The sequence below is a fragment of the Antedon mediterranea genome, chromosome 2, assembly GCF_964355755.1.
Source record: "Antedon mediterranea chromosome 2, ecAntMedi1.1, whole genome shotgun sequence".
Taxonomy (NCBI): domain Eukaryota; kingdom Metazoa; phylum Echinodermata; class Crinoidea; order Comatulida; family Antedonidae; genus Antedon; species Antedon mediterranea.
In genome coordinates this window covers 6490013-6504785 of record NC_092671.1, presented here as the reverse complement: position 1 = coordinate 6504785, position 14773 = coordinate 6490013, and the positions used below count along the sequence as shown (strand labels likewise).

Here is a 14773-nt window from a genome sequence, read left to right as displayed (position 1 = left end):
GATATGATTACAAACGTGATTTCGTTAAATCGTGCGTAGACCGCGTATTTTTTTATTGCGCACCGTGAAAACATAACCACATTGATTCCTGGCCATAAGGAATATACTGTGAAAAATTGACCTAGCTAGATTAAACTGATATCAAGATAAGGTCAGAAAGCGATAAAACGCATAGTGATACCGGACCGACAGACAGACAGACAGACCGACAGACAGACAGACCGACCGACCGACCGACATAGTGAACTATAGAGTCGCTTCCACGCGACTAAAAATGAACATGTAACAATAACATAAAATAGTAGAGACAAATAATGTGTAGGTTGAAGATACCGAAACACTTACATAGAGTAATAAATCATCAATCTGGAAGCTTGTATTTCGAATGAACTCTGTCATATTGAACCATTCTTCCTTATCACCATCCTCATTTCTACGAAGGTTTTCCCAGTCTGTAATATTAGCCACCTTCTCTTGAAACCACGCAGGATACAGCTCAGCTTGTTTGAGAGTAAAATTTGAATCAAGTATACCTGCAAAATATAAGATAATTATCAATGTTGTTTACATTCCTCATTTATCAAATTAATAACAAGACTGTTATATAGTATGCTGTACCTTATTAAGAATTGTACACACTATTCACCTTTTTGTATAGTTAAGAATGTCTATGGTGTTTCAATGTTTAACAAACCCCTATAAACAGTACACACATTAAAGTGAAACAAATTCTACATCTTCTGTTCATTATCATATGTCATTACATCATCTTTGAGCTTAACTATTGGTTCTAATTGATCCTGGTACCTTTTTGGGAGCGTTGATTAACGATGTCTCAAGGTAATACAATGATGAATAATGGTTGTCAAATCTGTACTTTAAATGTGAAAAATCTCCAATGGTTTCACGATGTCTAAGGTCAGATAAGCTGTTTTCTTTATAGTCATGAAAAACATCTGGTCAATCTCTTCACTGGACGTTTAGTTTCTGGGACAAATTGGTGAACTCCATTGAATTGTGATCTTGAATATACAACTTAACATGTTTCCACTTTGTTAAATGAAACTTTTATTAATATTAATTATTAATTACTAGAACTTGATTGATAGACGTATTAATAGCCCATATACTATATGTTATTAATAGCCTTCTTATACATTTTGTTATACTTTGTATGTGATGAACTCACATTAAAATAGATTATTAAATTAGGACAACCATGAGATTTTAAGAACAATGACCAAATCTTGTAGACAATTGTGCCTTTTTTTTGTGCATATTTTAACCCATTTGGCGCTTAATCTTAACGCTAATCAAATGTTCCTAATTTTAAAGAATTTTTTTTCAAAATGTCAAAAAAAGCAGATTAAAAAAAATATGGTAACTGAAGAAACTAAATTTTAAACGAAGTGTCATCCTTTATAATTAAAATAAAATAAAATAATAATTAATTCATAATGCATGTGAGTATATTATGAAGAAAATACAGTGAATTGTAGTATAACACGGTGAACATTAATGTATAACTGCATATGGACTGTGTGCTTACCACACTAGTTACTATTTACCAACCTTGAACTTTTGGCTATTAATTACTAGGCTCTGCTTATACATTAGAACTATCCTGTTGCTATGCCAAGAAGCAGATAGGAATTTCAGTATAGTTAAAAGAATGATATACTAATCGTAAGTACTATGTAGTATAACATTAATTGTAGTGATTAGATTGTTAATGTATAAAGTTGTTTGGTCAATAAAGAGTCAGATCTTGAATATGCAACATAACATGTTCCACAGAGTTTGATTTTTTACCTGTAACATTAATATAATAACAAGAAATATTTCTTACAAAAAAACGCCGCTCGACTTTTTAATAATTGTTTTTTCTTCAGATATAATGATTTGTTACTATATCAATTCTTTTTGTTTAACAATCAGTAGTAACAGTTTTGTGTTCATATAGTCTGGCCTACTGTATAGGCCTACAGAGCAAAAATATAATCATATCAGTGTGGCCAGCGAGCGAAATGAAATTATGCTAGGTGGCAGCACAAAATTATGCCAGATTATGCCAGACACAATTAAGGCTAAAAGTGCACCAAAACAGTGAATAAGAGGGCGGTTTATGTGTATGTTTTATGTACCACAAAGGTGGGAAGCCAAAAAAAAAAAAAAAAAAAAAAAAAAAAAAAAAAAAAAGCTCTTCGGGTTTTCAGCCAAATTATGCTAGATTGTGTACAAATTATGCCAGATTTTTTCGCAATTATGCCAGATAATATGCTAAATCGTGGTGAATATGTTGTATGTTTGCGTTTTTCAAATTATGCCAGATTATGCCAGATTTCCTAAAATTATGCCTAGCATAAATGCCAGATGCCAGATGGGTCAAAATTATGCCAGACGGCATAATTATGCCAGATTTGGCCACTATGAATCATATGCTAAGCTACAGTATTATGTACATATTCCAGGGCATTAAATAAAACAAGAGTTTTTATTTAACCTCAAAGAATGTCAATACATTATTCCCAGACTTATTTTGGGTCGAGCAGCATTGACCTATTAATTAGTCGGGTTTACACAATTCCAAAACTGTCAGCCGTAGATAGCTTTCGCGTTGAAAAAAAATCTTGAATTGTTACTCTGGTTACTTCTAGTATCGGTACCACACTGTATTCTCATTAAGGCACTTTGTTTAGGTTTGGACATTCCAATGCATTGGCTTGCTTTGTACGTTGTATACTCTATACAGTACTGTACAGGGATTAGTACTACAGTAGCATTCACTGAGAAAGGTCAACAAGTTGTTATACTCGTTTTGATTGCAAGTTTCAATTCTTTTTGAGAATCACAGTGTGTGAGTACATGCTAATTTATTATAATTTTACCTGTTAATTAGGACATCTATACTATTTAATCGGGTTACTATTATTTTTTGTAGTACTAGCTGTACATCAGTATAGTCTACAGTTGAGAATGATGTTTTGTTAATTCATTTCCAGTCTTAATGCATATAGAGAGGCATAATTGATGCATATACCTTTGTTGACATTTTATAACAATTAACAAGTACAGTATATCGCTATTAAAGATATTGAATAATTTAGAATAGTGTATAGCAGTTATATCATTTAGAATAGCATATGTTTACCTTTTCGCATACGGATGAAATGAATCTTTTTTAGGGCACTGTTGGGAAAGTGACTTGAATGAAATACAAAGCAATCATGAAAATAAACAACATGATGAGTTTATTACACAAAATTGAATTACAGTACAACAATAAGGAATTCTCACTGCCAAAACAAGAGAGTTGACATTTAGGCGTATGCGTTTCCGACAGTCAGCAGTATATTCACTGTTTTTATTTGAAGTTTCGAATTACAGGAGTTTACTGTGCTTCCATATTTAAAATATAAAGCAATTAACCACTAGGAATGTTTCCAAACCGGAAGTACCCTCATAGCTTGCCTCGCTGCCTCGCACTTTGTCAGCAAGGACTGTATATGACTAACCCACATTCACATGATTGTAGGTACAGCCGAACATGCATATTACCATGACAACTTGACCTCTTTAGACAAATGACCCCTTACTTTAGATGATTAGCATAGGAATATTAGCCAGAAACAGCACTTCACAATGATAAAGAATCCACACCTATTATACGGAATAATTATACTTTAAAGATATTTTGAAAACGTTGAATTTCATTTATACCTTCAAATTCATGGCACAGTGATTGACACACAAATGGCGCCATCTTTTGCAAATTTATTTATGGGACACTTTGAGGCCAATTTTCTGTCCCGCAAAGCTACTTTTGGTTTATATACATTGGCGATATCTTCATGATTTGTACCCACGGTGAAGATAATCTGTACTCTTCTAAATATTAATTTAGCGCACCCAACTATCAAATTTACAGGTACTAAATCCACTAGTAGCGTTGACTTTTTGGACACTATAGTGATCATAGAAAATGGTACAGTCAAACCGAACTATTCCGTAAACCTACGGTTACAAATATGTACCTGCTCCCTAGCAGTTTTCATCCCCGACACTGTACTAAAAACATACGGTACAGTCAAGAATTACGTATCCGACGTATCTGTTCTTCAGATTTAGATTTTCAGAATCGTACACACGAACTAACACCAGACATCTCCGGAATATAGAAATTACAAGAAGGAATACACCGAAACTGTTATAAAGAAAGGAAAAGATATTCTTCGATTTCAGATACTGACGTACAAACCACGTCAGCCAAATTCGACCAGAGTGCCATTTGTCACAACCTATCACTCTAGGTTGCCTCCATTACGGGCTATTCCCATTCGACAGTCCACCAGAACGTCTCAGGACTGGTTTTCCGGAACCATCCATTATTGCATTTCGTAGACCTTCCAACCTTCGTGATATATCAGTCAGATCCAAATTTAAGAGTGAAATTTTCTCATGACAGCCAAAATTTGGGCAGTCACCTTTGCGGTAAATCTGGCAATTTTGGAATACACACAAGGGAGAAACAACATACATTTGAATAATTGTGAAGCAATTTAAGCAAAGTAGCCACTTGAGAAGAAGTTTGAGAATATACATTGGAGAGAAATCATTATGAATGTAAATGTTTTGAGAACAAATGTGTTGAAAATAGTGATCACAAAGAATACACACACAGGAGAAAGCATAATAAATGTGAACATTTTGGGAATAAATTTAATTAATAAAGATATCTTTACATAAATAACAATATATAATTATTCTATGCAAAATAAAGCTATCCAAAATGGATAATAATTAAACAAACCAAACTATAGTTTAGAACATAGAGGAAACTAGAGATACAGTACTATGTTTAATAGAACATAAACCCAGTCAAAGGTTATTTAAGTGTGGCGACCAAATTCAAGAGGTTGAAATTACGCCCTCTCTAGTTTCAAAATAGAATTGTCAGTTCGACTGACACAATTCTTATTTTTTCATAAGGGTTGATAAACGATAAATTGACGTTACTCTTTATTTTAACACGATGTGTACTATTAAATATTGTAACATAATGCTGCTTTTATTTATAAGGCACGTGTATTTCCTTAATTTTCTTTAGCAGTAGGCCTACAGATCTTTTATTTCCTTCTGAAAATTATGTTCAACAATAGGTCTTCTGTTAATTAAACTTTGACCCCTGATTTACGTTATATAATTAGTTGCATTTTAGAATTTGTTCATTGGACTTGATAATGACCCCATGATGGAGTCAAAACGTCTTTCACGGTTCATTTTTAAGCTTTATTTTCCTATTATTATGTATTTAGCTAGAGTCTACAACAGACAGACAATACTATATAATATGTCTGAAATATATTAGAATCTCTTTTTAGTGTCTAGAAAACTAGATCTATAAAACTAAGATTTAAAATATCTTAAGTCTTAGTGTTCTAGATCCGATGATGAGTGTCTAGAAAACTAAAATCTAGAAAACTAAGAACTAAGATATCTTAGTTTTTTAGATCTAGAAAAATAAGATACCTTAGGTCTCAGTTTTCTAGATCCGATGATGGGTGTCTAGAAAACTAAGATCTAGAAAACTAAGACCTAAGATATCTTAGTTTTCTAGATCTAGAAAACAAAGATTTTTTTTATGGTGGGTTGTACCATTATATAAAGGGTAATGGAGTTTATTTCTATGATGTTATGAGATTTTGAATATATATACACACAAGTACAACACTTAAAATATGTTTCTAACAAAGGTAAATACGGTAAATACACTGGAGATGCTTTCTAAAAAGTTTACTTCCAAACGTCTGATAAAAAGGTCTTTAAGCTTTAGACTCGGTTGTGCAAGATTAACGACTCTTTAAGGTAAATTGTTAGAAACTTTAATGGTTCAGATAAATGGTAATAATCTCATGTTTAATAGTGCATAGACCTTACAATAATGGTCTATAACTTGGAGTGTGAAGACATTCTACAACAATATAAACTCATTGCTTGGAGCAATTCGTCTAAAAACAAATCTTGAATAATTGCTTACATACTGGTACACAGATATTTCTTAACTTATAGAAGTTTCAATTGCGTCACATGATTTGAGTTTTGCATATTGTTTTCAGACGAGAAAGATGATTAATAATATAGAATAATATATAGACCATGTATAGTTTGTGGCAATGCATATTTTGCCATTTACCACTATCAAAACGATGATTGATTTTATTAACTTGTTAGTCCTGCATGACTTATAATATTTCTTCACTTGTCTTGAATTTAAATAAACTTAAATTAGTCTTTATTTTCTTCAGCTTTATTGTGTATAAAACGGTTTCTTAAATGTCTGTATTTTCCTAAAATGATTTTGAATACCTTGAACAAACACTACTCACACTCACATGCCAGTCTATAAGGATAATATTTATACTATTTGCAAGAAAATGTGTATCATTGAATTGGATTCATTACACATGACAATGACACCGGCACGTAAAACTTGAAGTTGAATAAAGGACACATCTATTTTTTCACAACATTATCAATTCTCTGAGTGTATAATGCTCTGTCTAACCCTTTGAATTACGTACGCGTCCGAAAATGTAAGTTGGTGTGGGTGGATTACTTATGCTTTTTTAATTGACAGTTCGCAGGTTCGAGTCTCGCCAGTGGCATGTTTGTCATTATAATAACTGATTGAAATGAACCTTCATTAATTATCATTATTCTGTGTCATCAACACTAACTGTTACTAAGTTAAGATAGTTTCTACATTTACATCGTTTTTTCCCTGTTCAATAATATTGTATAACATAAAAAACAATTGATACTCGATTGCAAAAGGAACATCTACTTTAAGTATAGTTGCTATATTAAGAAATACACTTACACATTCTCCTACTAACTTGGTTCAGTAGCCTAACCATGGGCTATTGCTATTGTCAACATGTTCCCATACTGTTATTTAATAATATGACAGTGTATTTTATTTAGAAATGTAAATATTACACTAAAGAAAAGGGTTTTGTTCAAATCGTATCTTTATCGAAAGCTAAAATTTCCGTTTGTAACGCATTTATCAAACTCATTCGGTTGTATCAAGGGTATATTTACGTTTATACTGTATAAATACAGAACACATGACCATCCAGGTACTTTAAAAGCTTGAATAAATGGATCATTATTGTTATCAGCTTGATAGGCCGAGTATAACGAGATGAAACATGTTACTCGTGTATCACATGGCATAAATGTTTCCCGGTAGACACATTTCGAAATTAAAATGTGTTGAGGGGTCGTCCAGTGGGACAGAAGAAAGGAATCTAAAAATACTTACTATGAGAAATGTACAGAATTGAAAGAAATTAATGGAGGTTAATACCGGAGATCACTTATCTGTTTTAAGCTGAAACTAATGTCCGGGATGTATTTCTTAAATAAAAAAATTAATATATCGTATCAACCGTACAAATGTGGCTCATCCGAAAAATGCTGAGAGACGTAGACAATGGCTGTTATATGGAACTAGTGTTTGCATAAATTGTTCAGGTGTGGGAAAATATAATATACCAATCATGCAATTCCTGCAAGTTCTTCAGCTGACGATTGATTTAACAAAAGATATAAAATCCTTTATTGAAATTTGATCAGAAAGAAAAACTGGAATAATTAATCATTATTTAATAGGGAAAGTTGAGGGAAGAATGAGATATCTCAAACTGAATGTAATGGGTTCAGTGTTGCTGAGCATCATATAATAAAACTATAACCGCAAGGCAACATGGCATATGAAGAAAAACAAAATGTTGACTATAGGACACAGTTACATTATTTTGTGATTCGATACTTTGTGGTATTATTATGAGTTTGTGTTATTAGAGTTACGATATCTTACAAAAAACACCAATAACCCTTCTGAAAACTTAGAATACACATCACCTTAATATTGGTAATATTTACTTTAAAGATTATTATTAAGTCAATATCTAATGTCAGAATCAAATGCTCTGCATAATTTCCCAGTTAATAAATTAAATAGAATATATAATATTTTGACAATATAATCTTTGGATTAGAAAAAACAAGATTTTATATTCATAAATACTTAGCTTATCATAATAATTTAAAATATGTATAGGTGACATATAATTTGTATATGTCCGATGATCTTGGTAGAAATGATAAATTACAGTCAATGTGCGTTTGCGCTTCATTTGGCTTGAGGCCCATTGTACAAAACAAGAATACGAAAAACGAATCTTACGTTGTTGTAATGCATTATTGCGGAAAGCCTTTGGGAACAGATGCTTGAATATTGAAACTTATCTTACTGTATTTCTGTCAAACAGAGCGAGTATTTTATCGACAGTTCTGATGTACTGTACTAGATGTAATGTTCAATAAAGTCAGGCCCAACGCAGGTAAAATGTTATGATCAACTATTTAAAAACAGAAGTAGGCCTACTGTATGTGCGTACGTATTTTGTTTACATTTATGTAGTTAAGAACTGAACCACTTTGGAAATCAGTACATTGTATTGAAAGTGTATTTCAGAATAAAGAAAGATTAAATAAATAAATAATAAATAGATAATACAGTATGTGAGTAAGCATATGATCTAATCGCCACGGTGCAAGGAAAATCTTTTTGGGGGGGGGGGGGCCTAGACTATACAATTATCATTTTGCATCATTTTAGCTGGCCAAAAACTAAACATTCATCCATATTTAAATTCAGAGTCTTAATCTCAATCTGAATTATATGACAACCATATAATCCTGTTCATAATAGTATTGTGATATCTTCTACCTGACATTATGTATTCTTATTATTATCATTGTCATATTAAGCTTATAAAAAACACGCTATTGTCATAATGTCTACTATCGAGAGAAGTAATGTTGGTAAGATGCCGAAAAACACAATACAAAAACCTTTTTCACAACTGCTTAGAATGTTTCTGGTACTCAATATACAGTATCCGTTTAAACAACCTGACATGCTAAGACCATGACAGGGGTTTTACCAGGGAAGACTCTTTCCAGGTAGTAATGTTAAATATGAAGTAAAGCATAATGCTTCATGCTTCTCCTCAAGAAGCATAACGTGAAAATGTAATGATAGTTTAAGTGTATTCGCAAGTGGCACTTCTATGACAGCGACAGGCGGGTCCAGGTTTTCTGAAACGGCCAGCCCAATATTAGGCTAGACACGAAGTAAAGGGCGTTCTAACATTTTGTGTAAATATTATAGCAAATGATTTAGTGATTACACTATAACACATTTCAACGGACTGTATACCTTTCCATAAAAAGGCATCTACTTGTACAGGTATAATCAACTAATTCGCCAGTTGCAAAAGTTATTTAATAGGTTTCTTCAGTCTTATCGTATTCTATTTACGTGATATGGGCCCGTTGTGGCTATACAAGTTACACTTGTTTCATTATCTTTTCTTCACTGTAGTTTCTTTGAAATACATTTCCTTTAATAAATTGTAACACGAGATATACGATGTTGTATACATTTTATTCATGGTGATTGCATTAGCCTACTCGATAGATGAACGTCTGCAATTCGAGAATATTTTATTTTAAGAATAACGTTTGCGCAAGAAAAACATGAGAAATAACCTACAGCCTACACATTTCGTGAATGTTAATATATTAAATAACATATATGCGCATTAATTTACAACATTTAAAACGTTTTAAGAAAACTATCCTCTACGCCGTCAAAAGATTGTCGAGTTTTTTTCCAAAATAGACGTCTAAGTATTCGCGTCACGCACAGTTTTCTCGCTCAATGTTTGATCGCTACGTGGATATTAATGGGCATATAGATCGAATCTGACGTCTTTAAACCAAGATGAGTTTAGTTACGGTACGTTCTTAAAATTTAAAACTACCTGTCTAAAACGTATATTAAAATAATACATTTAGCAGCAGTGAGAATGTTACTGGAGAGGTAAGAAGAGGTATTAAAGGTCACCTATAAAGGATTTCAGATGTATTTGATATAGAAAAATTGAAAATGAACATAAATACCACTTGATACTTTTTGAATAAATTCATATTTCCGGTGACAAAACACAATTTATGGGTATATGGGGTATTTTTTAATATACTACTTATACAAAACTTGACTAAAAATAGCAAAAACGAATAATTTGATTTAAATTACCGTATACTACGGTCATATGATTTTTGTCGCAATGTTTTTTTTTTTTTTTTGTTTTTTTTTTTTTATTGCCTCTCTATTTACAACATACACAAGTTGGTACTGCTAACTCCTTAATAAAAAAAAGCATAAAAATACTGGAAGATGAAATATACATGAAACTATAGATAGATAATTATTGGAATATAACTAGAACTGCATCTGTCCGTTAAGATTGATACTTTAGGAAGAATGGTGAAGGAAACATGATAAATATGTATTATTAAAATGACTAAACTAAAATAAATAAAATAAAAACTTTAATATAAACATATATACTTTAGAACGTTTTTAGTCTGACTTATGAACCCTAAGCAGGTTTTTTTTTTTTAATTAAGGGGAGTGGTAAAATGGAAAGAGTAATGCAATGGTGTAATTTTAGTCTTCTCTGAAAAATATGTCAGGACCCAAAGAAGGTATTTCTTTAATTAAAGAGGAGTGGTAAAATGGAAAGAGTAAATTGGTTTAATTTAACTCTTCTCTAAAAAAAATGTATTACGTCAATTGGATATCGATGTTATAAACCTGTATCTATGATAAACATTAAATATTTAACTGAAAAAAAAGGATGTTAGAACACGACTTTGAATACGAAAGTCAATCGATATATAAAAAAAAAGCAAATTCTGTTTGATCATGTACTGCGTAATGTTGTGCACAAAAATCAATGCATAGTCCGTAGATATAGTAAGATGACTCGGGAAAAAGATACTTAAAATATAGAGCTGATTAAACGTTGAAACTAGCGAGATTCTTGGCAAAATTCATGCAGAGTACGATATAGGGCGTGTTATTTAATATTTCGGCCCACATTAAAGATATGAATAACTCGAGATTCTAATTTACGTTTGTAAGTTTCAAAATAATCAGGCCCATAACTTGAAAGTTGTATTTTGTTTCTATCCATTTACATTGGGTATACTAACTTCAAAAAGCACTATTAATATTTTCTCTGTGATTACAAACAACCAAAGCTGGGTATAGATTTAAAAGCGACACAGCAATGTCTTGTTGCATTTGTTAACATTTTCATTTATAAAAAAAGATGTATATAGAGGTGATGCTACGTTGGCTTTGCACTGAAATATTTAATTAAATAAATATAATACAGTTGAGTATTATTAATGCACCAGTTAATAAAACAAAATGATTTGAAATATTCATACTGTTACTTATGAAGAATTAATAAATACAAATCGCTGATCACATCAATCTATAGCAACAGTACTCCTGAATTAGATTGAAGCAGAGTGTAAAATTGTACATAGTGCATATGTATTACTTAAAGGCGTTGTCAAACATTTTTCAGAAACAATAACATGTTTAATGTTCACATTTCTAACACTAAGCGGTTGAAGTTCTCTAAACTTTCTAAAATAGGCCTACACAGATTAATGAACTGAACAATGGGTTTTCTTCAGAAATGTGTGTACGGTGAACTTTGCACAAATACAATGCATTAATATTAAAAGCCAAGATTGCGAGTATAGTTTTAAATGTACGTTAACATTTTTTTTGAAACACAACAATAGTCATAGCAAAGTCTACTACATGGAATGAATCGTACTAAATCATGGTAGTATTTAAGTCAATGTTGTGATTAAAGCCATGGAAATCCTAGATAAAAATAGGCGAGACGTAATTGGTGAGTGGGAGAATTGAAATGATGATGTCACCACTCACTTTTCATTTTCATAGACAATAACGCAAAAACTATTTTCTATAAGAAATTAAATCTCGAAGAAGTTTAAATGATTGCAGATATTTATCACTGGATAGCTAGTTAAAAAGATGTGGCATTAATTAGTCCGAATTTATCAACTAATCGATGAGTAGGTTAACTGTGGCCAGTGTGCTAGATTTATAATATGCGATGAACTGAAATTAAAATAATGTTGCAATATCTCGGGGGCATACAATTCTAAACGAGAACAAATTTACATAGTAAAAATTAATATAAATCTTAAATATATAGCGCTAAAGAAACCATGCCAGGAGAAATAATGGAAAAGGTATGAAAGAATTTTGAAATTATAATAAAGTAAGTACAATATAGTAAACCGTATCTACACGAGTCATTGGCAAAATGCAATTTATGAATAATCAGATTAACATTGGGTGTGAAATATTTCAAAATATGATAAAAAAAAAAATGATTTTACGGTACGCATGATAATATTGTATTTAAATTGGAAAGTTGTCTTATATTGTTTATGTTCACCTTTAAAACCACTTGATATCTATCTATCCTTTCTGTTGTATGTTCTTTGAAATTTTCGATTTTAGATATTAGATAACTAAGATAAATAATCCTTATTTTTAATACGATTCATATGTAAAATAACAATTATGAATAACCTTAAACAAATCAGACGAACTATGTTTTAATATGAAAGAAGAAAAAAAATGAGTGCGAACGATTTCCAAATAAATACAGGCAAATTGAATGTATTCAACCATGGTGAGATACTTATCTTTCATTTTATTTCTGTTATTTGTCTGCTCTGAAGTGATAATTACTCTATGGTGTGAATGACCAGGGACATTTTACATCTTCCTGGAATGACCAGTATATATTTTATCAGCTCTAAGTCTATTTAACAAACTTTAGAGTAAACTTTATCTAAATTAGAAAAAAAATTGTGAGATTATGATATTCTAGACAGGAAGCCTTAATTTACAAACACAACGTTATTTTGATTGATGGTTATTGACATAAATACTGTCTGGAATAATTACCTATTTTGAAAGTTCCATCCATCAATCAAGTGAAATAATTATATATATCCACTAACCTATCTGCGCCTAGTATTCTATGGTTGACAACAATTCAGTAAAAATCCTTACTTCGAATTATGTTACGACAGTAAACACGATATTGATGTAAAGTATTGAAAGCAATCTGTCTGGATCAAGGTGTGAAAGAATCGTTCAAATCAAATCCGTGAGTTCCTTACGTGACAAACGACGTTTGTACGGCCACCGGACCGAGTGTGGGTTTGATGTGGTGTAAGCCTAAATAAATTGAACTTTCTCCAAAATAAATTTACGCCACTTCAAACTACACTCTTAAACAATTATACGTTTGTTTATTACCTACTAGAATATTTATTAAGCTTTGACTGAAAGTTACATGGAAATAAAATAAAGCCCAATGACTTCGTCTTCTTCTTACGTGACTAATTAGGCTAGGCAAACTAATTTCAAAGACTCTCTCAATAAAATCAACAATTCAATATGTTTCTTTCTCAAATGTTTAAATACTGGTGATTAATTAAATATCATAATAGAAAATTATTATTATGAAAAATAGCGAGAAATAAAGGCCCATTCACACTAGGACGATAACGATCGACGATTATAGATAATAATTTGCATTTTTCATACGTAAAATAAAAGAAATATAAAACCTTTTCATTCTAGAACTATAGAATAACCATCTATGCTTCCTTTGATGAAAATTATATTTTCACACGTCCAATCAAATGACGTCATGATTAGTAAGAGCAATAATATCGTGACAATACAACGATTTTATTGTTTTTATGTATCATGACGTCATTTGATTGGAATTTTAAAAATATTATTTTTATCAAAGACAGCATAAATGATTATCCTATAGTCCTAGAACGGAACCCTTTCTAATTTCTTTTTGTTTTATGTTAAAAAAATGCATGCTTATATATTTATCGACGATCGTTATCGTCCTAGTGTGAATGGGCCTTAACAGACTTGGGTATAGAATATAGTAAACCGTTGGGGGAACTACTTTTCTTGTTTACACACCACCTTGCTTTCTATGAATAGTGTAGCCTTGAGAAAAAAAAATCAAAACCAAAACAGTCATCGTACATTTTATTAGATTGTTGAGTGTAATAAGGGCCTATAACACAATTTATTGTTTCTAAAAATAAAGTAAACAATTATTTGATGTCTATACAGATAATAGACATGTCTATATGCAAATATATCTCTATTTTGCAGATGATATAAAGTAACTGCAAGAAAACATATACTTTACATCAATGGCCATCTGTATTTCGAAAACTGGTACATATGACATTCAGTGGTTGTAGATTTCCATAATACCCTTACTTTCAGTGTTCAAAATGTACGTACAGTACGGTAATGTTTTAGAGTATTTTAATTTACTGTAAAATAAATGAACAAAATATGATTGTATGTAATTGTTGTCGAAGTTATTAATGTATGTTTATATTACACTGATACATCAAAGGATGTTTTACATAATTTAGTGACAAAATAGGCCTCTAATATCAACTGTTGTTGAGACACTGATACTGCGAGCCTGTCGCAAATTGTTCGGGGAAACGTACCAGATAGACTAGCCTAATTATAATAACAAATATTCTAATTAAATTCGTGGCAGTCCACTTTTATTTATTAATGCTTCATTTCCATATGTAAATATTATCAGAACATCATAGTTTCGTACTCAATTTTTGTTGAGGACATTTCGTACCACGTATCACACGTAGTTTTTACGAGTCAAGTATATTCTATAAAATGTGTTCAGATTGCTTCAATCTGCTATGAGATTGA

General features: G+C 31.3%; 1 protein-coding gene across 1 annotated transcript in view; it reads right to left on the bottom strand.

Moving 5' to 3' along the window:
- LOC140040193 (acid-sensing ion channel 1A-like) overlaps positions 1-14773 on the bottom strand; it is a 35562-nt gene that overhangs the window by 14265 nt on the left and 6524 nt on the right. The window contains exon 3 of the mRNA XM_072085942.1: positions 346-533. Within this exon, the coding sequence (XP_071942043.1) occupies positions 346-533 (188 nt within the window). The remainder of the gene's footprint in view (positions 1-345; positions 534-14773) is intronic.